General features: G+C 36.4%; 1 protein-coding gene across 1 annotated transcript in view; it reads left to right on the top strand.

The window, feature by feature from the left end:
- LOC136037833 (leucine-rich repeat neuronal protein 1-like) overlaps positions 1 to 21,752 on the top strand; it is a 36,075-nt gene extending 14,323 nt beyond the window's left edge. Inside the window, exons 2-3 of the mRNA XM_065720675.1 lie at positions 7,834 to 9,611; positions 21,203 to 21,752. Coding sequence (XP_065576747.1) covers positions 7,834 to 9,611; positions 21,203 to 21,447 — 2,023 coding nt within the window. The 3' untranslated portion in view covers positions 21,448 to 21,752. The remainder of the gene's footprint in view (positions 1 to 7,833; positions 9,612 to 21,202) is intronic.
- The last annotated feature ends 2,861 nt before the right edge of the window (positions 21,753 to 24,613 follow it).

Below are 24,613 nucleotides of genomic sequence, written 5' to 3' on the forward strand. Positions count from 1 at the left end.
CTAAGAATTTTTCTACAGTAAGAGGCAAGACTTGAGAGAAAACTTATTTAACTCATCTTCAGAAAATGCTCCCCTTTACTCCATATATCTTATGAATGTTAAATCTCGCACCCTCTGTGCTCACTAGGGAAATACGTAAGGAAGGGACACGTTAAGACTCGCTGGCTCCCTGAAGATACTGAGGGTCATCGGCTCTTTTCTTGAAACAGGGTAGTTTTTTTATCAATTTAATTTCTCATTTGAATCAACTATTGCAGCTAACGTCTTTTAAATTGTTAATCATTTTTGATTGTTCTATTTCTACTACTACTAACAAACTTTCTTCAGCACTAAGCTTATGAGGCTAAGACTGCTACGCAGGCTTCTCCTCCATCCCAGTCTGTCCGAAGCCTCCCTCTTTATACTCTCCAAAGAAGTTTAATTTCCACTAAATTTTCCCTTCTGACCTCTCCCACACCATTCGGGGACGACCTACTTTTGTTTGCCCCAGGTGGTTGGCTGACAAGAACAGTTTTTGACAATCTGTCATCCTTCATCTGCAGAGAAAGACAAGATAAGTGCTTGAATTTGATTCTCCTGGCTTGTACTCCTATATAAATTTAAGGCTACAAAAGAGAAATGTAGTCAACATGTAATACCCAAAATATAGTAATGGTTATTGGGCATTGCATAGACGTTTCCAGGGGGATTTTTTGGTTGGGAGGAGGGATTGAGAAGAGGGGTTATCTGGGGGAAACATTCCATGAAGGCATTTGTCATGGGGGAAGAAAATTTCCATGAAGGGGTGCAGGATTTTCTAGCATTATTTAAAAAAAACAATAAAAAAATAAATATGAAAAAGTTTTTTCAACTGAAAGTAAGGAGCAGCATTAAAACTTAAAAAGAACAGAAACTATTACGCATATAAGAGGTTCACCTCCTCCTAATACCTCGCTCTTTACGATAAAATATTTTTAGTAATTTCAAATATTTATTCTACGGCCTTTGTGATTCAGGGGTCATTCTTAAGGAAATAGGAAAAAATTTAAGCTTTAGTATAAAGAGCAAGGTACTGACGAGTGGGTGAACCCCCTCATATACGTAATAAGAAATACGAAAATAAAAGTTCGTTACGTAAGCTAATCCGTAAGTTTCGTATATCCTTTACTAATGAAAACGTTCGTAAAAAACTAATGGTTCACCTCCTCCTAATACCTCACTCTTTACGCTAAAGTATTTTTAGTAATTTCAAATATTTATTCTACGGCCTTTGTGATTCAGGGGTCATTCTTAAGGAATTAGGACAAAATTTAAGCTTTAGTGTAAAGAGCAAGGTATTGACGAGTGGGCGAACCCCCTCATATACGTAATAAGAAATACGAATATAAAAGTTCGTTGCGTAAGCTAATCCGTAAGTTTCGTATATCTTTTACTAATGAAAACGTTCGTAAAAAACTAAAAGTTCTAGTTGCCTTTTTAAGTAACCAAAAAATTAGAGGGCAACTGCGCCTCCGCCCCCGCTCCTTTTTTGAAAAATCCTTCGATCAAAACTATAAGAAAGCCATTTAGTCAAAAAATATATACAATTTTTTTTTTAATTACTCATCTGAGGGGAGCTGAAATCAAAACATGGATTAACTCAAAAACGCTTAGAAATTAAATAAAGAAAACAAGTTTTTTTTAACTGAAAGTAAGGAGCGACATTAAACCAAACGAACAGAAATTACCCCGTATATGAAAGGGGCTGTTCCCTCCTGAATGCCCCACTCTTTACGCTAAAGTTTTTACTGTTTTGAAAAGTAGAGTTGAGAGGAAGAGTCAAACTTTAGCGCAAAGAGCTAGGCGTTTATGGGGGGAAACAGCCCCTTTCATATACGGGGTAATTTCTGTTAGTTTTAATTTTTAATGTCGCTCCTTACTTTCAGTTAAAAAAAAAACTTGTTTTTTTTTTTATTTCATATAAAAGCCAATAGATAAAATAAATGACAATAGTTATTTCTCTGATTAAGAAGTACAACAGATATAGATACTTTCTGGCAAAAATTAATACTTAATTCTTATAACTTAAAATTTTTGGTTCTTTTTGGAGGGAGAATGTGGGGTGATACTTTAACAGAGATATATCCCCTAATTTTTCCACGTATCCATTCATTTGTGTTTTCACAGCCCCACGGTTTTAGCAAACCGTTATAGAATTTGCTAAAAAGCAGTTATAAAGTTTAAAGGAAACTTTTATCTGAATGCCAAAATTGTTAAAGAGCATCCCGTTTTATAAGACTTTAGACAGGGATGCAAACAGAGGGGGGAGGGGACATCAGTCCTCCCCTTAGACTCTGAAAGGTGCGTCTTTCTGGTATTTTTATTAAAACACAACTTGAAAATAGTCCTTGTCCTCTTCCTATATTTCCATAAATTGGGGCTATTACTTTCATTGGGATTATTGTGACTAATATATTAGTATGCTACTTCCCCTATTTTAGGACCAAAGAAGCCCGACCTAGATGCCAAAGAGCAGACCACAGTTTTTTTAGGTAGACCATTTTCAGTGGTCTCCTTCTAGCTTCTCAATAGCTTTAAAAAGACCAAAAGTGCCCTTTGTGATGCCTTAAAATGGTTTACAGATTTAATATAAAGGGATAACGTCATTGCTGCTTCATATGTCTCTTTGGGAAAACCACAAAAACCTCTCAAGCACCATCAAATATTACCAATTAAAACTACTGAAAGATATTCCTTTGATAAAAACAGCCATAATAAATTAATTGGAAACGCTAATAAATGTCAGGAAAATTGAAAGTCAACTGAGTCAAGGGACCAACTGAGGTGTAAGGATTAGATTACACAGTAGATTTATTAGAAGAAGGTTATACACATAGAGGAAAAAGTGTTAATGGTTTACGGTTGACAAAATTAATCACGATCAACCTGAAACATGAAATGGAGAAGAACATATTAAATTTGGTTAGATGACATGTGGTGTACAACACGGTCAAGCACGTACACACGGATTATTCGGGAGGAGGGGTAATAATAATAAAAAAAAGAATTATTTTTTATAATTGAATAAGAATCACCTAAAAGTTCGGAAAAACGCAGGATTTCGGTTGGGGGGGGGTATAAACACTCCAAACGTACGTCCCTGGTCATAAAATATTGCATAAAATAGATTCGTTGACCAGAGGAAAAGGATATCTTTTAAAGATCTTTTCTTTTATTCATTTCGGTCATTTGAAAATTGCTCAACTTGTGACTGTCATTTTCGTAAAAATTGTTCGACTGAAATGACTGAAAATTAAAAATTGATGAGAATTGAAAAATGAATGAAAATTAATGTTCGCTATTTGCTTTATGCACCGGTAAAAGGAAATGTACTAAAACTGAAACTAAAAAAATCAACAACCTAAAACGAAGACTTAAAATTTGCGATACAAACAATGTGTATAACTTTTTTTGGGGGGGGGGGGGGTATTGAGTTACGCGGTATCTTTCTATGGAGGAATTTTTCACGGAGGAAGAAAATTTCTATTGGATATCCCAGCATAATTTAAACAAGAGCTAAGAGCTCATATGGCACATGTGACGAGGCGAGAAGAGCTAAGAGCCAAGAGATCATATGGTATGAGCTCTAACGAAATTCTATGAATCAATAGATTGATTTAAAAAGGAAAATAAGAGGCCTAATGCCGGTCAGAATTTAAATAAGAGCTCTGAGTCACGATGTCCGTCGAATCTGGGAAAACGACTTTATCAAGTCAAATTGTTCAGCTCCCTGACACGCCTACCAATTTTAATCGTCCTAGCACGTCCAGAAGCACTAAACTCGCCAAATCACTGAACCCCTCCCCCTAACTCCCCCAAAGAGAGCGAATCCAGTACGATTCTGTCAATCACGTATCAAGGACATTTGTTTATTCTATCCGCCAAGCTTCATCCCGATTCCTCCAATCCAAGTGTTTTTCCAAGATTTCCCCCTCCAACTCCCCCCAATGTCAAAAGATCTGGTTGGGATTTGAAATAAGAGCTCTGAAACATGAATTCCTTCTAAAAATAAAATTTCATTAAGATCCGATCATCTATTCGTAAGATAAAAATACCCCTATTTTCACGTTTTCCAAGAATTCCGGTTTTCCCCTCCAGCTCCCCCCCCCCAATGTCACAGGATCTGGTAGGAATTTAAAATTAGAACTTTAAAGCACAAGATCCTTCTAAATATCAAATTTCATTAAGATCTGGTCACCCTTTCGTAAGTTACAAATACCTCAATTTTCAAAATTACCCCCCCCCCCCAATTCCACCAAAGAGAGCAGATCCGGTCCGGTTATGTCAGTCACGTATCTTAGACAGGTTTATATTCTTCCCATCCAGTTTTATCCTGATCTCACCGCTTTAAGTATTTTCTAAGATTTCCGGTCGCCCCAAACTGCCCCCCACCCAATTACGCTTGATCCGGTTGAGATTTAAAATAAGAGATCTGAGTTACGAGGTCTTTCTAAATATGAAGCTTCATGAAGATCCGATCACTCCTTCGTAAGTTAAAAATCCGTAATTTTTTCTTATTTTTCAGAATTAGCCCCCCCCCCCAATAGAGCGGATCCATTCCAATTATATAAATCACGTATGTAAGAGTTCTGCTCTTATTTTTCCCACCAAGTTTCATCCGATCCCTCCAATCTAAGCGTTTTCCATGATTTTAGGTTCCCCACCCCAAACTTCCCCCAATGTCACTAGATCCGGTCAGGATTTGAAATAAGAGCTTTGAGACACGATATCCTTCTAAATATCAAATTTCATTGAGATCCGATCACCCGTTCGTAAGTTAAAAATACCTCTTTTTTTTCTAATTTTTCAGAATTAACAACCCCCTCCCCCAACTACCCCAAAGAGAGCAGATCCGTTCCAGTTATGTCAATCATGTATCTAGGACTTGTGCTTATTTTTTCCACCAAGTTTCATCCCGATCCCTCTACTCTAAGTGTTTTCCAAGTTTTAGGTTTCCCCCTCCCAACTCCCCTCCCCCCAATGTGACCAGGTCCGGTCGGGTTTAAAATAAGACCTCTGAGACACGATATCTTTCTAAATATCAAATTTCATTGAGATCCGATCACCCGTTCGTAAGTTAAAAATACCTCATTTTTTTAATTTTTCAGAATTACCCCCCCCCCCCCCCCCAACCACCCCAAAGTTAGCGGATACGTTCCGGTTATGTCAATCATGTATCTAGGACTTGTGCTTATTTTTCCCACCAAGTTTCATCCCGATCTCTCCACTCTAAGTGTTTTCCAAGATTTTAGGTTTCCCCTCCCATATCCCCCAATGTCACCAGCTCCGGTCGGGATTTAAAATAACAGCTCTGAGACATGATATCCTTCCAAACATCAAATTTCATTAAGATCTGATCAACAGTTCGTAAGTTAAAAATACTTCAATTTTTCTATTTTTTTCCGAATTAACCGGCCCCCCACTCACCCCCAGATGATCAAATTGTGAAAATGACTATTTCTAATTTAAGCTGGTCCCGTCCCTGATATGCCTGCCAAATTTCATCGTCCTAGCTTACCTGGAAGTGCCTAAAGTAGCAAAACCGGGACCGACAGACCGACAGACAGACCGACAGAATTGGCGATTGCTATATGTCACTTGGTTAATACCAAGTGCCATAAAAACGATCAAAAATTAAATTAAAAAAACAAGTTTTTACAACCGAAAGTATTGAGTAACATTAAATCTTAGGAAGAATAGAAATTATTACGTATATGAGGAGGTTTGTCCCCTCGTCAATACCTCGTTGTTTATGCTAAAGTGTTTCTTTGTAATTCTAATTATCTATTTATCCTAATTAAACGGCCTTTGGGATTCAGAGGTCTTTCTCAAAGAATTGGAACAAAAATCGAACTTTAGCTTAAAGAGCCAGGTACTGACGAGGGGACAAACCCCTTCATATGACGTATATGAGAAAGTTCGCTCTCTCGTCAATGCCTCGCACTTTGCGCTAAAGTTCGAATTTTGTAAAATAATGGCCGATATAAGCAATAACTTTTTCGTATTATTTTCCAGCCGATCTTAGCATTTAATCTTACCTTAAGCACCGTCATAACTATGATTTTTATGTGATAACAAACCAAAGATATTGTATGTTTTCGGCTAGTGGTTGTCATTGAATAATAAAAAAAACAAGTTTTTTCCAACTATAAGCACGGAATAGCATTAAAACTTAAAACGAACATAGACTATTACGTATATCTTTTAAAGATCTTTTCTTTTATTCATTTCAGTCATTTGAGAATTGCTCAACTTGTGATGTTCATTTTCATAAAAATAGTTTCGACCGTTAGGTCGAATAATATCGAATTATCGAATGATAGTTTGGCCGTTTTGTTACTATGCCTTTCAAAATTAGTTCCGCAAATATCGCTAATTTAAATTACGCGGGATAATCTTTCCATGGAGAAAATTCTCGTGGGAAAAGGGAATTTTCCGTGGAGGGGAGCTGAATTTCCTGACGCTATTTAAAAAGGATCAGTAATTAAATAAAAAACAATGTTTTTTCAACTGAAAGTAAGAAGCAACATTAAAACTTAAAACGAACAGAAAATATTACGTATATTAAATGGGTTGCCTCTCCTCAGCAGCTCGGTCATACTCTAAAGCTTCTTTTTCAACTTTTAAAAGAGGCTATTATTCTAGTTAAGTAGCCTTTGTGATTCAAAACAACTTACAAGTTGTTAAGTAAGTTGTCTTTGTCTGCGATTTTTGGATCAAAAAACGTTTTATTGCTCAGTTTTAACATTTGTGAGCTTCCAAAAACTGACAACCCTGTATGAGCATAAATAAGCATTATATAGCAAATAATCAAATAAATAGGCAAATAAGCAAGTTTTAACATTAGTGAGCTTCGAAAAACTGAAAACCCTATATGAGCATAAATAAGCATTATATAGCAAATAATCAAATAAATAAGCAAATAGGCAAGTTTTAACATTAGTGAGCTTCGAAAAACTGACAACCCTGTATGAGCATAAATAAGCATTATATAGCAAATAATCAAATAAATAGGCAAATAAGCAAGTTTTAACATTAGTGAGCTTCGAAAAACTGACAACCCTGTATGAGCATAAATAAGCATTATATAGCAAATAATCAAATAAATAGGCAAATAAGCAAGTTTTAACATTAGTGAGCTTCGAAAAACTGAAAACCAAGAACTTAGAACCAAAAACTTACAACTTAACAATCGCAGACAACTTACTTAAACAACTGAAACAATAATCAAGCTTAGGTTATTCTAAGGTTATTATTAGTTTTAAAAAAAAGGAAAAAGTAATATATAAATTTTGCTTTAATTATTCATGTGCGGTAAGCCAAATTCAAAACTTGCATCAATTCAAAAACGTTCGGAAATTAAATTCGAAAAACATGTTTTTTTAACTGAAAGTAAGGAGCGACATAAAAACTTAAAACGAATATAAATTATTCTGTATATGAAAAGGGCTATCCCCTCCTTAACATCCCGCTCTTTACTCAAAGTTTTATTATTTCAAATGTAGAGTTGTGACGAAGAGTCAAACTTTAGCGTAAAGAGCGGGGCGTTGAGGAGGGGACAGTCCTTTCCATATACAGAATAATTTATATTCGTTTTAAGTTTTAATGTCACTCCTTACTTTCAGTTAAAAAAAACTTTTTTTTTTTTATTTAATCATGCTAAAAATCGCATTGTCCCCACGGAACTAAAGGGAAGTAATCTTTTTCTATTTGATATATATTTTTAAGAAAGATCATATGATAGGATAATGTATTTCTCTATACCGGAATAAAGAAAGTGAAATATTTCGATATTCAGTTTTCTTATCTTTTTAGGATGATTTGGAAAATCATTTTGCTATGCTTGGTGACAACCTGGCAGACAGTGGCTGCACAAGCTCAGTCGCAGTGCAAGGGAGAGGTTTGGAGAACAAACTGCCCTCTTCACTGCTGCTGCATCCTGAGACTTGGCCTCAACTCAAGTGTTCATGTGACAGATTGCTCTTCAAGACAACTTTTAACAAGCCCAATCCCTCCTACCTACACTGAAGAGTTCATCCTTACCAACAACCTGATTAAGGATCTTGGAGATAAATTGGTACTTTTAGAGACAGTTCGAGTTCTAGACCTATCAGAAAATAGGATAAAAACGTTACGACGCGGTCCTTTGTTTCGTAACTGTGGTGCTGTGGAGGAGTTGAATTTGGCTAAAAATGAGTTATCTACATTATTTCGGTATTCTTTGGACGGTCTTACAAGATTAGTTGACTTGAACTTATCAGGAAATAAAATCAATTATTTCGAGGATGATTGTTTTAGTGATTTGGAAAATTTGAGACATTTAGACTTGGAACTAAACACTATAGGCTCCTTATATCCAGAATGGTTTAATGGGCTGAACCATCTTGAGATTCTTAATTTAGCTCATAACAGAATTCACCATATTGGAAAACAAGCCCTAAAAAGCTTAGAAAATTTAAAAGTTTTGTATCTGAATGGGAATCGTATCAGCACCATTGATCCCGAGGGCTTAAGCGGATTAAAATATTTGGAAGAGCTTTATCTGGATGGTAATTTATTACTGCAAGTTCCAAATGCTGCTCTTGAAGTTCTTCCGAGCTTAAATACCCTGTATTTGGACCAAAATCCAATTTCAAAGCTAACATCATTTTCATTTTGTGAACTAAATCTTTCTTTTATTGGACTAAATCATATGCCAGAGCTGTCGATTATTGACGCTTTAGCTTTTTATAATTTACCCAATCTTTCCATCCTGGAAATAAGAAAGAATCCAAAATTGACATTCTTCGATCGAGATGGAATAAGAAATGTTCCTAATCTAAGGAGGCTTGATCTATCAGACAATAAACTCCTAGGAATCTCCCGATCTGTGTTCGACAGCCTAGCAAACACCACTAGGCTATTACTCGGGGGCAATCCATTTATATGTGATTGCAACGCCCGCTGGCTACGACAGCAATTTGAACAACAGCCAAGAATTGACGGTGTTAATCAGTTGATATGCAGTGATCCAGTTTCTTTAAGGGGCGTTGCAATGAAAGATTTACAACTGAACAAGATAGAAAAGGAATGTAAGCCATATGCTATTGATTTCATGCTCAACAAAACAATTACAAGAAAAATTGGAGACACACTGACGCTGGAGTGCCGTGCGTTAGGTATCCCCCCTCCTGTACTTCACTGGATACTGCCAGATGGTAGTATAATAAACAGTTCATCAAATTTTGTGAGGATTCGATTGAAAAATCCTGGAACACTTATTTTTACACATTTAAAAGCAAGTGATTCCGGAAGCTATACATGTTTAGCGGAAAATGCCTTCGGCTTTTCCAATGTCTCTGTATCTCTTGACGTTAATAGAATAGACATATTGCTCTTTTCGACGTTAGTATCATCAACGTATGTGACCTTGGTTTGGAACGGAACGGCCAGGAATATCTTCCCAAGCTATCAGCTAGTCTACCGACCTCGTTTCCTCTCTGGAAATGCAACAAGTGTTTCTGTAAGCTCCATTCGCAAGTCATTCACAGTAAATGGTTTACAACCCTCGACAGATTATGAATTCTGTTTAAACTTTGAAGAATCAAAACAAGGTAAGGTCATTACTATGTATCTTGGAGAATAGTTGAAAGTTCCTAAGTACAAAACAGATAACAAAAGAACTTGGTTTTTCTTCTCTCCGTACCAGGAAAACTTTTTATTTGAATAGAAGAGAGAAAAGTTAGAACTTAAAAAATTTGCAGTATTTTTGATGCATTTTTACTCACTTATAAATCTACAAGTATATTTTTTTTTATAATATACCAAGACAGCTCGACAAATTGCACTATAGCACTGCGTTTCTTAAATATATCTCAAAATCTTGCCCAAATTTTGAATTTACCGACTGATCTCGTTGACGCCTATGATATTGAAATTAAAACGCTCCATAAAAAGTACGTCTCTAAGACACACCGTGGACAGAAAGATCCGCTTTGTCTTTTTTTTTATTTATTCGAAATTTCATTTACTAAAAATAAGATGAAAAAAATAAGAGACATTGGAAATATATTGGAAATTGGAGATTTTGGACCCTTCTCCTGGAGAAAGTCCTCCGAAACCACCTTCCTTAATTTTGGTCATAAGCTAAAATACAAATTATAGATAATAACGTATCTTGTAAATTTACATTTGACTTTAAAAACCTAGTAGTACAAACAATTACACTCTTTTGTTCCAAATTAAAGAAAACAGAAAGAATAGATGACAAAATTGACAAGTATCAGAAGTACCTTAGAAATTTTTGATTTTGGACTTTACTCCTGGAAAAACTCCTCCCATAACCCCTTCCTTAATTTTGGTCATAAGCTCAAATGCAAGCTATATATAATAAAGTATCTTGTAAATTGATATTTTACTTAGAATCCTAAAAGTGCAAAAAAACAAAGATGAACTCTTAACATAACACGAATTTATACACTTCTGTCAAAAAAAAAAAAAACATCTTTGGTTCAATTTCAAATATTTTGGTTAATATAAAATTAAAATTATATATTTTAAATATATAAATATATATTATATATATATAATATAATATTATATATTATATAATATAATATATTATATACTATATAATATATTATATATAATATAATATATTATATAATATATATTATATATACAAATATTATATATATATTTTCTATTAATTTTAATTTCACAGCACCCTGTGGCTTCGATCTATGCAAAAATACAGAATTACTTAAAAGTAAATGTTCCAAAAAATAGTGAACGGTTAAATTTTACTGGGAAATATTTAATTATACTTATGCTAAATATACCTAGGCTAATGTAACTAGAACATATGTAACTGTACTAATTATTATAATAATTTTAATGACTATAATTTATAATTAGTCCTATTTAAAATAAAAGTTATCCAGTGCCCCCCCCCGGAGGGACGTGTGGGCCAACTTAAAGTACAATTATTCTATAAAAGACTGCTCATGTTTTTTTTTATTCTTATCTAACATATTGGTTATATTTTGAATATCCAGTTTTTAGTTTTACATTTACATGATTTTGATAAATCCCAACGTTAAAACGTTTAAAATGTACAGAAAAATAACATTACTTAGGGAGTTTCACAAACGGGGGGATTTGCACATCCTACAGTGAGTTACCTAATCTTTCAGGCTTACCCTATATTATTTTAAGTACCTTCAAGAGGGAACCCCTGTGGAAATCCATGTGAAAAATAATTCATTCTTTTTGTCTAACGATAACGCTTGGTTTTCTGAAATTGATTTATCCCAGAGGGACAAATCAAAGGGGAAGAGATTGAGACCCTCTTCCCAACACTTCTTTCACAAACGGCTTCTAAACGCTATGCAAAAACCTGATAGTTCAGTAATTACCCTTGTCTCTTTTTAATCAGGCTTGCAACTAGGCAGGGGAGGGGGGTTGGGCCACTACCTGATGCTCAAAACAAAATATGTATTTTGACTTTTTTGACATGTCCAATATTTTCTTCAGTTTTCCAATTGAAAATTAATTTCAATGTTTTTCATGTTTTTCTCCTCCCCAAAATAAATCTGTCCGTACAACCCTGGAAGAAATACCGAAAGACTCGAATTTAATCTTTAAAATGTATATTAAATGCATAATTAAATGTTAATTAAAATGTATAATTTTTTGTATCAATAATTTGCCTATTAAAAAGTGAAAAACTACACAAAAGCGTGCAAAAATCCACCCTTCCCCGGGATACAATTCTTAATCTTACACCCCCACCTTCATTGACGTACTTAGCCCCTCGCTGCTGTTACATCCTAGTTAATGACACATCACTGCACAGAGTTCAGATTAATAGATAATTCGACTCGGTTCTGTTTGTTTTGGTGGGCTTTTTTGAGCTGAATAACCTCTTCCTAGCTATGTCATTTATTACAGGTTGACTCCTCATTGTAGTAAAATATTTTTAGATAAGAATCCATGGTGAGTCACCAGTAACAGCCTCGACATTACTTTTGCAGGACATCAACTCTTGTTGATAGGAGGATTCATAGGAGAGTATCGGCAAGTCTGGGAAATGATGTAGTGACAAATGTAGTGTAGTGTAGGGTCTAGGATTGCAAAAAGCGTACTTTGAACTGGATGTCTAGGGGAATTCTTACTGTCCAGTTCTAAGCCAGCTTAAGGGACTTCTATATACTTGAGAAAAAATTATTAGTCTCTTACTAGTGCTGATGGGACACCTTGGTTTTCTTGAGACAATAACAATTCCAAGGACTTACATAACATAAAAATCGCCAAATGGAGTTTTATGACGTTGGAAGACAACTATCGTATTGACAATTTGTGTGAAAAATTCTTGCAATACACACTAGACTTATTTAGAGTTACAGAAACTCGCCTCCCAGGGTTAGGAAAAACAAAATTAGATGACGAGGAATTTATTTAGTCAGACAGGAAGGATAGGGTATAAAGGCTGACAATAGGGTTCAAAAGGAATAGGGAAACTTCTAAGTCTTGACTGTTATCGGATTGTGTTAATATTATAATTCTAGTTGCTCACTGTACGAAAAAAGTGTAAGGTATCAGTGAAAGTGGTATATGACCCTGACCTTGACTGAAAGAGCAGTGACTCAGAAGAATTTTACCCATAGTTACTAGAAAAGATAGGCAATATTCTAAGTAGAAATACAGTATTTTTACTTGACTTACTTACTTGACTTAGATATCATGCCCGGCGCTGCTCGGCACAGAGAATGACGTCTTCCCCCTCCATTCCCTTCGGTCCAGTACGGGTGTTTGTACTTCACTCCGTCTGATGGCTGCCACGCCAGAAACTCGGACAGGCTGTCAAATTATCGTTTCTATGGTCAACCGCGGGGTCACTTCCAACCAGCTTCCATAGGGTTAAAGTCAAAGGTCGTCTTTGCTGGTACGTGCAGGGGCATTCGAGGTAGGTGTCCGAACCATCTTAAGGTACTTTCACCGTTTCAGCTGCTTCGGTAGAAAACCGAGACTGTTTGGTGAGCTTCAGCAGCTTATCCTTTCTCATGAAATCAAACCACTTTAGACTGTAGATCCTTCTCAAGCTCTTCGTCTGGAATACATCGATGGCATTTAGTGCTGCGGTTAGTTCATGCCATGTCTCAGCTCCGTCTGGCATTAAAGAACCGACAAAGGCGTTGAAAATCCACGGTTTAGTTGAACAACTGATGTTTAGTTTTCGCCAACGGTGACGGTTCAGCCTGCCCGTGGCAGAAGATGCTTTAGATATCCTTGCTTTCAGCTCGGAGAGAAGTGATATACCTCAGGAAATTGTAGAATCCAGTTAAGTGAACCTTGGGACAACTTCAATGCCAGCTGTTCAGTCTAAGCTATGAATAATATTCCGACATCGATCCAGCCAGACCATTAAGAAAAGTTTTCCGGGGACTGAAAGCTGAGTTATTTCATTGTAAGTCAAGCAGTCACTTCTAGAGCCTTTCCTCTTTCATAAGGGGATAATGACACCCATCCGCCAATCTTTGGGCATTATCTCAGTTTGCTAGATAATGGAGAACAGAGTGTGGAGGAAAAAAAGCATTTGTAGGGCCTCCATATTTCAGCAGTTGGGAGCTTAACCCACATATAACATTAGTTTTATTATTCTTGAGTATTTTAACTGTATTTTTGATTTCTGAGGGGCTGAAGAGCTCATCTAGAGGAATATCTGCTTCAGGTCTTTGACTGCCAGACTGGCTGAGACTATCAGTTGGATGGACAGACGGGCTGGTACTACTTAAGTGCGAGTAGAAGTGGTCCTTCCACTGCCCAAGACAGGAACCTTCATCAAAAAGAGTTGTCCCATCCTTCAATAGGAAAGGTCCCAAAGTAGGAGTTTCATATTCTGTAGGATTTCGGAGGTTTGAACAGGCTAACCATGTCTTTCCTTATTGTTGCAAGGTCAATTTCATCAGCTTTCCTTAAAATGAACTGAGTTCGGTCTCCGTAAATGAGTCTGTTCTGCACTCCATTAAGCCTTCGATAAGTAGTCACGTCCCCAAGGAGCCTTTTTCTCCGTCTTTGTTCTTTGACCTGCAGTGTTTCATTAGTTAGCCATGATTTCTTTGGAAAATTCTTTTGCCAAGCACTAGTTGTGCTGCTTCGCTTGTCTGTGATTTAAAAGACTTCCAGACACCTTCGCCACTGCTAAGCGTGCTAAGGAGCTTGAAACGATTCGATGTCTCAATGCCCTACTTCAGGGGAGTATCTGGCTTTTTAAGATTCCCGATATCTGCTGCGACTGACTTTATTTCCGATAGTTGTGCTTGGAGGCAAGGCTTAACTTCAAAACACACAAGCCTGTGTTCTGCATTTCCAAGCTCTGCTGATCTGTAAGTCCTGCAGTTTTTCATCGATGATCTCCAGCATTTAGAAATAATGACGTGATAGATTATCTTCTTTGTGCAACCGCCATTACTATACAACGTGTACTGGTGTATAGTTTTGCGTTGAAAGTAGGTATTTGCGATAAAAATGTCCCGGGAAGGCGTAGTTCAAGTAGGCGAAGGTTGTTATCATTAACTTGCTTGGGTATACAGGACCAATTTTTCCATGCCAAATAACCATATCATCACGAACTGTGGCGTTGAAGTCACCGAAAAGAACAAATATCGTGGAGAAACTGTCATGAGACATCTGGTTAGAGCGGAGTAGAAATATTCCGTGTCTGCATCACCGGAATCGTTGGTCGAGGTTTAGGATACGATGATGGTCATCTTACCATGCTTGTGTTCATAGCGGGCCTTCATTAGTATGTCTGATACGGCTTCGTGTGAGAGTAATGCCTTTCTTGCGAGGCTATTTCGCACAAGGCCAACGGTGTTCCTTCTCATGCCCCCTCCTGACCAGAACAACAAGTTCTTGTTGCCTATTTGCTCTTCTCTGCTTCCGGTAAGACGGATTTCTGTGAGACAGATAATCACCCATTCATTCTTGTAAAGCTCTCCAGAAATCAGGTTCATGATGCAGATGCATTCAAAGTCAGAGAATTCCTGGGGGCTATTCAAAGCTCCCTTTGGTCCAGAAGATTTAATTTCTCAGTCTTTCTAACGTTGTCAGCAAAATTTCCGTTAACATGCTATGGTCGAGATCTTAGGAAAAAGCTTGGATCCGAGGTTATTTTGTCACTATTCGTAGCGCTTGTTTTTAGGTGGACTGTTGCCAGCCAAATTGACTCTAAGTCAGGAATCTGATTAGAGCTAGATTAGCCTAGATACGAAGATTCTTGGGATGGTCTCCACCCACCGCATAAGGTTGCAGCCACCCTGATTGGAGAGTTAGTTAGGGGGGACCCCATATCCAGAGGCATTTTGTCAGCAGACAAAGTCTGCATTATTCCGGAAAAACTCCACTCCTCCGTTTCCACTCTTAAATACCAAGGTTGGCGCAAATTGGGATGGGTGGTATTCTAGTTTAGCTAAATTTGGAGGAAGAAAAATATTAATATTAAAAGACTACTAGAGCTTTTTAGGTGCAACAGTCTAGTTCTGTACAGCGTGGCATTTGGTCATAAAATGGTCGATAACTTAACCTGGTAGTCATATCAAACAGTTCGTGGTAACGAACTGTAGTAAGGAGCGACCCGGCTCAATAGTAACCAAAACTCTAAAAGACAGAATTTTGATACCAATACCTACATCAAAAGAATCGCATTTTAATGCTGATTTTAAATATATAAGTTTCATCAAGTTTAGTCTTACCCATCAAAAGTTACGAGCCTGAGAAAATTTGCGTTATTTTAGAAAATAGGGGGAAACGCCCCCTAGAAGTAATAGAATCTTAACGAAAATCACACCATTAGATTCAGCGTATCAGAGAACACTTCTGTAGAAGTTTCAAGCTCCTATCTACAAAAATGTGGAATTTTGTATTTTTTTTGCCAGAAGTCAGATCACGGATGCGTGTTTATTTGTTTTTTTGTTGTTTTTTTTTTTTTTGTTTTTTCCCCAGGGGTGATCGTATCGACCCAGTTGTCCTAGAATGTTGCAAGAAGGCTCATTCTAATGGAAATGAAAAGTTCTAGTGCCCTTTTTAAGTGACAAAAAAAATTGGAGGGCACCTAGGCCCCCTCCCACGCTAATTATTTTACCAAAGTCAACGGATCAAAATTCTGAGATAGCCATTTTATTCAACGTAGTCGAAAAACCTTATAACTATGTCTTTGGGGACGACTTACTCCCCCACAGTCCCCGTGGGAGGGGCAACAAGTTACAAACTTTGACCAGTGCTTACATATAGTAATGGTTATTGGGAAGTGTACAGGCGTTTTCAGGAGGATTTTTTTGGTTGGGGGGAGGGGTTGAGAAGAGGGTGATATTGTGGGGGAAATTTCCATCGATAATTTGTCACGGGGGAAGAAAATCTCCATGAAGGGAGCGCAGGATTTACTAGCATTATTTAATAAAAAAAACAATGAAAAAATAAATATGAAAAAGTTCTTTCAGCTGGAAGTAAGGAACAGCATTAAAACTTAAAACAAACAGAAATTATTACCCATTTGAGGGGCTCACCTCCTCCTAATACCTCGCTCTTTACGCTAAGGTATTTTTAGTAATTTCAACTATTTATTCTACGGCTTTTGTGATTATGGGGTCATTCTTAATGAATTGGGACAAAATTTAAGCTTTAGTGTAAAGAGCGAGGATCTGACAAGCGGGCGAACCCCCTCATATCTATATATATAAAAATAAGTTGTCTGTGGATGTGTGGGTCTGTCTGTCGGGTGACGTCATGTTTGTGTGTTGACTCACGTCATGTTTTCGACTGACGAAATTACAGACCGGGACATCGGGACACAAATGACGACCGGGACACCGGCACATAGGGAATATAAATGACGACCGGGACACTCAAAGAGAAAGCGACCGGGACACAAGGAATGTTCGATTAGCAATCACCATCAACAAAGCACCGGGACACAAATGACGACAGGGACACAGGGAGTATAAATTACGACCAGCACATAAGTAAAAAAAAACTAAAAAAACTAAAAAAAGGTAAAAATTACAAATAAACTAAAAATAAAATAAACAAAAATTAATAAAAAAAACTTAAAAAGCTAAAAAACTAAAAAAAAACTAAAAAAGAAAAAAAATAAAAAAGGAAAAAAAAATGACGACCGGGACACAGGGAATATAAATGACGACCGGGACACAGGGACACAACTACAACGGGGACGCCGGGGGGACAGGGGGATATATAAATGACGATGGGGACACAGGGAATGTTCGATTAGCAATCACAATCAACAAAGCTCAAGGGCAATCATTAGAATCATGAGCTATAACTAAAAAAGCTAAAAAAAAGGTAAAAAACTAAAAACTAAAAAAAAAGACCAATTCAAAAACGAATGTATATACAGACCGGGACACCGGGACACAAATGACGACCGGGACACCGGGACACAAATGACGACCGGGACACCGGGACACAAGGAATATAAATGACGCCCGGGACACTCAAAGAGAAATCACAGACTGGGACACCGGGACACAGGGAATATAAATGACAACCGGGACACAGGGACACAACTACAACGGGGACGCCGGGGGGCACAGGGGGATATATAAATGACGACGGCAACAAAGGGAATGGTCGATTAGCAATCACCATCAACAAAGCTCAAGGGCAATCATTAGAATCATGAGGTATAGATCTGAATACGGATTGTTTTCCCATGGACAATTATATGTTGCATGTTCAAGAGTCGGTAAACCTGACAATCTATTTATATGCACAGACAATGGGACAGCAAAGAATGTTGTATATTCCCAAGTTTTACGTAGTTAAAAACATATATATATATATATATATATATATATATATATATATATATATATATATATATATATATATATCTATATTCACACATGGGACATAGGGACACAACTACAATGGCGAGTAACGACTTATGGCGCGCGCGGGGGGGCTTGGGGGTGGGGGGGGGCGAAGCGCCCCCACCAACTAGGTGTTGGGGTGGCGCGAAGTGCCACCCCAACAGCTAGTCTATATATATAAAAATAAGTTGTCTGTCTGTGGATGTGTGGATGGATGTGTCAGGTGACGTCACCTGAAAAAACTGGATCAGGTGACGTCAAAACTGAAAAAACTAAAAAAAGGCAAAAACTACAAAAAAAACTAAAAACTAATAAAAAAAATAAAATATGTAATAAAAATATGAAAATACAAAAGTTCTTTACGTAAGCTAATTTATAAGTTATGTAAATCTTTTACTAATAAAAATATTCGTAAAAAATTAAAAGTTCTAGTTGCCTTTTTAATTAACCAAAAAATCGGAGGGCAACTAGGCTTCCTCCCCCGCTCTTTTTTTCTCAAAATCATTCGATCAAAATTATGAGAAAGCCCTTTAGCCAAAAAAAATGCAAATTTCGTTTTAATTATTCCTCTGCGGAGAGCCAAAATCAAAACATGCATTGATTCAAAAACGTTCAGAAATTAAATAAAAAAAAAACAAGTTTTTTTAACTGAAAGTAAGGAGCGACATTAAAACTTAAAACGAACAGAAATTACTTCGTATATGAAAGAGGCTGCTTCCTCATCAACGCCCCGCTCTTTACGCTAAAGTTTTTTACTGTTTTAAAAAGAAGACCTGAGAGAAAGAGTCAAACTTTAGCGTAAAGAGCTGGGCATTGATGAGGAAGCAGCCTCTTTCATATACGAAGTAATTTCTGTTCGTTTTAAGTTTTAATGTCGCTCCTTACTTTCAGTTAAAAAAACTTGTTTTTTTTATTTAATCATACTAGGACTGCCAACCTCATTGATTATGTTATTGTAAATCGAAGGCTGGCAAGATCCACACTGAGCAGGATGCTGTTACTGATCTTAAAAGTAACGATTACGATCTAGTAGTATGGAGATTTCATTTAAAGGTGAAACTTAGAAATAGTAATCTTGACGTCGATTCACTCCAGGATTAGAATCTGAGGGAATCTTCCAAGAACAGTTGAAATTGACAAGGAGCTTCTCGGTTCATTGATTCAAACGCAAAACGGGAGGCAAAAAAGCTTTGGGTCGGAGCTCCATAGATTTTTCTGTTATATGTCGAATCTTAAAAATCTGTTCTCTGGTGGAACGGTCCGACAAAAAAGCAGCTTAATTTGGTTGTTTGAATCCTATGAATAATATTCCGACATCGATCCAGCCAGACCATTAAGAAAATTTTTCCGGGGACTGAAAGCTGAGTTATTTCATTGTAAGTCAAGCAGTCACTTCTAGAGCCTTTCCTCTTTCATAAGGGGATAATGACTCCCATCCGCAAATCTTTGGGCATTATCTCAGTTTGCCAGATAATAGAGAACAGAGTGTGGAGGAACAAAAGCATTTGTAGGGCCTCCATATTTCAGCAGTTGGGAGCTTAACCCACATATAACACAAGTTTTATTATTCTTGAGTCTTTTAACAGTATTTTTGATTTCTGAGGGGCTGAAGGGATCATCTGGAGGAATATCTGCTTCAGGTCTTTGACTGCCAGACTGGCTGAGACTATCAGTTGGATGGACAGACGGGCTGGTATTACTTAGGTGCGAGTAGAAGTGGTCCTTCACTGCCCAAGACAGGAACCTTCATCAAAAGAATCGTCCCATCCTTTAATAGGAAAGGTCCCAAAGTAGGAGTTTCATATTCTGTAGGATTTTGGAAGCATGAACAGGCTACCCATGTCGGGTAGTATATGGCTTTATTATGCTAAAACATAACTTGTGACATTTGGTCGTCTAAAAAGGGTTAGGCCTACTATTAAATCAAACTTTAGCGGTAGACCTATTATACGGGAATCAAAAACATGCAGGTTAATTCAAAAATGTAGTAGAAGGGCAAAAACACCCATTGAGAAATTTCGTACCCTTAAACATGAAATTAAAAGTTTTGCGTTGTGCATTTCGCTAAGAATTACTATCAATGGAAAGTTAGCTTTTTGAGTTCATATTAATTAACAACCTGTCAATTTGGTACGGAATATTGGCTGCATGCATTATTCGGACCACAGAGTTCCATTCTGAATTTTTGGGATTATTTACCATTCGTAGGCTGAATGTAATTTAAACAGTCTTCCTTTTCTCCTTCTGTCCCTCCTTTTTTTCTTTTTTTTTCTTTTTTTTTTTTTTAATGTGTTTGTGCTGTTGCATTGGTGATTTCTCTTTTCGTAATATTAGTGTCATATAGCTTATTTGAACAGTTTGTGGTCATGTATAAAACCCCTTAAGATTTTCCAAAAATAAAAAACTTAGTTTGAAGACAGATCTGGATACACACACTATCATTTTTTTTATTTTGGGAACTTTTAAATTTCACGCAAGTAGGCTACGATAAGTGAAGCCTGTACTGCACTTCATTATCCATTTTCAATAATTATTTTTGCTTTAACTCTTCATTATAAAGCGACAGCTAGTAAAAATACTAGTATATATATTTATTAAGAATGTTATGAACGCATCTCCCATTTATTTTAAAAATTATTAAAAAGTTACAACAGATGAGGAAAGGAAAGCCCAGATTGGTTAAAAGGTCTTTTTATAGTCTTAAGGTAGGGAATTTCTCTTTATTTTGATCCAGGTTTTTGATTTATTTGTTTATTTATGTTTTTTTTCTTTTCTATATGTAGTTTTTTCTCTATGATTTTCCCCTCTTGTCGCTTTGGTATTGTTATGATTTCCTCGTAGCAACGTTATTGATTTCATCCAGGAGTTCAAATCAGCCCCATGAGCTATATGCTCAGGGCTGTCAATTCACAAAAATGTAGGATGAAGAAAGGATTTTCATTCATTTTCAGAAATTTTTAGAATATTCATTCTCAGAATATTCATTTTTAGCAAAGATGGGATTGTTTTTTGCAATTTCTTCAAATCAAGATGCAAAAAAGGTGTTTTTCTAAATTAGGGGTGTGGAGGGGGGAGAGACTAGTTTTTGTTTTTAATTAAAACACCTGAATAGGTACTTCAAAGAATTTAGGGGGGTTAGTTGCCCCCTGTTCTCCCAGTGTACAACCCTCTATATTCACTCTTTCAGGAAAAGTTTTCAATTTCTTTTGACACATTATAATGTTTTTCACTGAACCTTATCTATCTTGAAAAAAAAATCTGCGGTGAAATTGCTCACATAAAATAAAGCTATAAAAAACTAATCTTTGTTTCAGGGGTATTCATCGTGTTGAGTTGTACACAAGCCAGGACTCTAGGTGGGACTGAAACTGTGGGAATATACAAGCCCTCTTTTGCCCCAGTAGTAAGAATCTTAGGGGTCATATTCGTCCTGGTCATGGCTACATTTTTGTCAGCATTTATTACAAGGAAGTACCGTCAGAGGTTATATAAAAATCCAGATAAGAGGAGCATTTCACTGGATAACTTTAGCCGACCTTTGATACCTGGAGGAAGTTGACTAGAAAGGAAAACCCGTGACAGCGTCCGTCCACTTTTTGAAGAAGAAGACGAAGTCGATGATTATGATGAATTGTGCATTGAATTTAGGGACAAAGAAAGATATTAGCAGAGCCCTAGAAAAGAACTGATGGGCTTGTTAAACTATTACTATGGTACGCATTTTTGATCAAATCTCGTGAATTTAGTTTTGTCAGCAACCAGGTGAATGACTTTGTGCCATTATTGTGTTAGAAAATATTGATTATTTATTCGTGGTTCTGTAATTTCGTAATATCATCACATAGAAACAGAGTGCTGACATGTGATTCAATTTTAGCTTTCTTTTTCTATTGGCTTAAAATTCCAATTAAGAACCAATCATGATTTTAAAAGGGGAGGCTAATCCCTTGAAAAGAGAATATAAATGTGTAAAAAGAAAAAAAATTACTTTTTCGAGTTATTCTGTCATTTTTGGCCCAATGTAATGATCAGGAATGTAAAGAAATGAAAAGAGAGTCAAAAGAGAAATGGAAGAAAAGAAATGAAAAGAGAGATAAAACTACAAATAATATTTTGATTTATGTCTTAAGCTTAAAGGCCGCTTCTACATTTGTTACTAATAGGAACACCTAGTTGGTGGGGCGCTTCGCGCCCCCCCAAGCCCCCCCGCGCGCGTAAGTCGTTACGCGCCATATTAGTTACGCGCCATTGTAGTTGTGTCCCTGTGTCCCACCTGTGAATAGAGATAGATATAAATATATGTTTTTAACTACGTAAAACATGTGAATATACAACATTCTTCGCTGTCCCATTGTCTGTGCATATAAATAGATTGTCAGGTTTACTGACTCTTGAACATGCAACATATAATTGTCCATGGGAAAAACAATCTGTATTCAGATCTATGCCTCATTATTCTAATGATGTGTCCCTGTGTCCCGGTCGTCATTTATATTCCCTGTGTCCCGGTCGTCATTTGTGTCCCGGTGTCCCAGTTTGTAATTTCTCTTTGAGTGTCCCGGTCGTCATTTATATTCCCTGTGTCCCGGTGTCCCGGTCGTCATTTGTGTCCCGGTGTACCGGTCTGTAATTTCTATTCGAACAATCCCTGTGTCCCGGTCGTCATTTATATATCCCGCCTGTGCCCCCGGCGTCCCCGTTGTAGTTGTGTCCCTGTGTCCCGGTCGTCATTTATATTCCTAATTTCATGACGTCAGTCAACACAGAAACATGACGTCACCTGATCCACAGACAGACAGACAGACAACTTATTTTTATATATATAGATAGAAGATATATATATATATATATATATATATATATATATATATATATATATATATATATATATATATATATATATATATATATATATATATATAGAAGATATATATATACATATATATATATATATATATATATATATCAAACCTGGGGATTTTGATCTAATCAGCGATAAGGTGAACGTTTTTGACAATAGGGTTGTGACAGAATTTTTTTTATTGTATTTTCGTAGCTCTGCAATTTTAAAATGTTTTCACAGAGAAACAGAGTGATTGTTTTTCTAAACATTTTGAATTTTTTTTTCGCTCTGTGTATTCGCTCAAAGTTTCGCAGAAAAGAACCAGTCAGTTGGATTTAACTTTTAATTCTTTTTGTTGGCTTAATTTTAAGACTGCACTAGATTCCAAAAAGACTGTCTGCACTAGGTTTCAAAAAGGCGGGATACATAGTGGCTGCAGCGGCAGCTATTAAAATAAAAATGAACTAAAATGAATTAAAATCAAGTAGTTGTGGGTATCAAGCCATGGTTAATTGTAGAAAAAGCCAAAACCGATGGTCTGAGTGAGGAAGAGGCAAATCTCACATAACCCCTTTTTAGGATTGTATAAAAAATGATGTCAGTTTATTTGTTGATAGATAAGTCAATCTATTAACCGTCCAAGCGTCATTCCTAGGGCAAAACGTAGATAGTCATAGAACTAAGGGATGGAATATTGTATTGATTTTGGGTTGATACGTGATGTGTTCTGGATATGTGACCATTCGAAAGAGATAACAACCTCGTAAAGGATGAACCTAGCGAAGAGAAGTTACTATTAAGGAATAAATTAAACCGTGAATGAACAGAAATTAATTAAACAATCATAGCGAATACACATACAATGGATATTAATATAAATGAATAAATAAATCTTACAACGAGTAAAACTTAAACTGAATACGAAAAGCAGGATTAAAATTAACAGAAATAGCTATAAATAAGAGTTTGGCTACCACCTCCTTCACTAATTATAAAATTCTAAAAGACTACTGCATCATTGGCACTTTACTGAAAATGAACTATATTGCAATATTTCTTTTTGTACTTATTAGAACCCCGTAAATAAAAATAAAAAGTACAGTGTAAGTAAAACCTATGAACCTATGAGGTTTCAGCGATTTTAAGTATTATATATGAAATATTCAGTTTAATTTTATTAGTTCTTCCCAAAACTGTTCAAGACACAAATAGTTTTCAGGAAAGCGCCAATCTTGAAGCCGGAAATAGATAGGGGGATTAGTTGCCCCCTGTCCTCCCAGTGTACAACCCTCTATATGCACTCTTTCAGGCAAAGTTTCCAATTTCTTTTGATACATTATAATGTTTTTACTGAACCTTATCTATCTTGAAAAAAAAATCGGCGGTGAAATTGCTCACATAAAATAAAGCTATAAAAAACTAATCTTTGTTTCAGGGGTATTCATCGTGTTGAGTTGTACACAAGCCAGGACTCTAGATGGGACTGAAACTGTGGGAATATACAAGCCCTCTTTTGCCCCAGTAGTAAGAATCTTAGGGGTCATATTCGTCCTGGTCATGGCTACATTTTTGTCAGCATTTATTACAAGGAAGTACCGTCAGAGAAACTTGTTTCTCCTCTCCGTGCCAGAAAAACATTTTATTTTAATAAAAGACGGAAAAGTTGGAACGTACACAATTTAAAGTATTTTTGATAAATCTTTAATCACTTTAAATCTAAAAATATGTTTGCTTTATTTTTCTTTTTTATTTACAAGGAAAATTTGGCAAAATCGCACTATAGCGTTGTAATTATAAATATGTCTCGAAATCCTGCTGGTTATACAAATTTGGAATTTACCGACTAATGTCCTGGGATCCTATGAAATAGAAACCAAAATGT

The sequence above is a fragment of the Artemia franciscana genome, chromosome 17, assembly GCF_032884065.1.
Source record: "Artemia franciscana chromosome 17, ASM3288406v1, whole genome shotgun sequence".
Lineage (NCBI taxonomy): Eukaryota > Metazoa > Arthropoda > Branchiopoda > Anostraca > Artemiidae > Artemia > Artemia franciscana.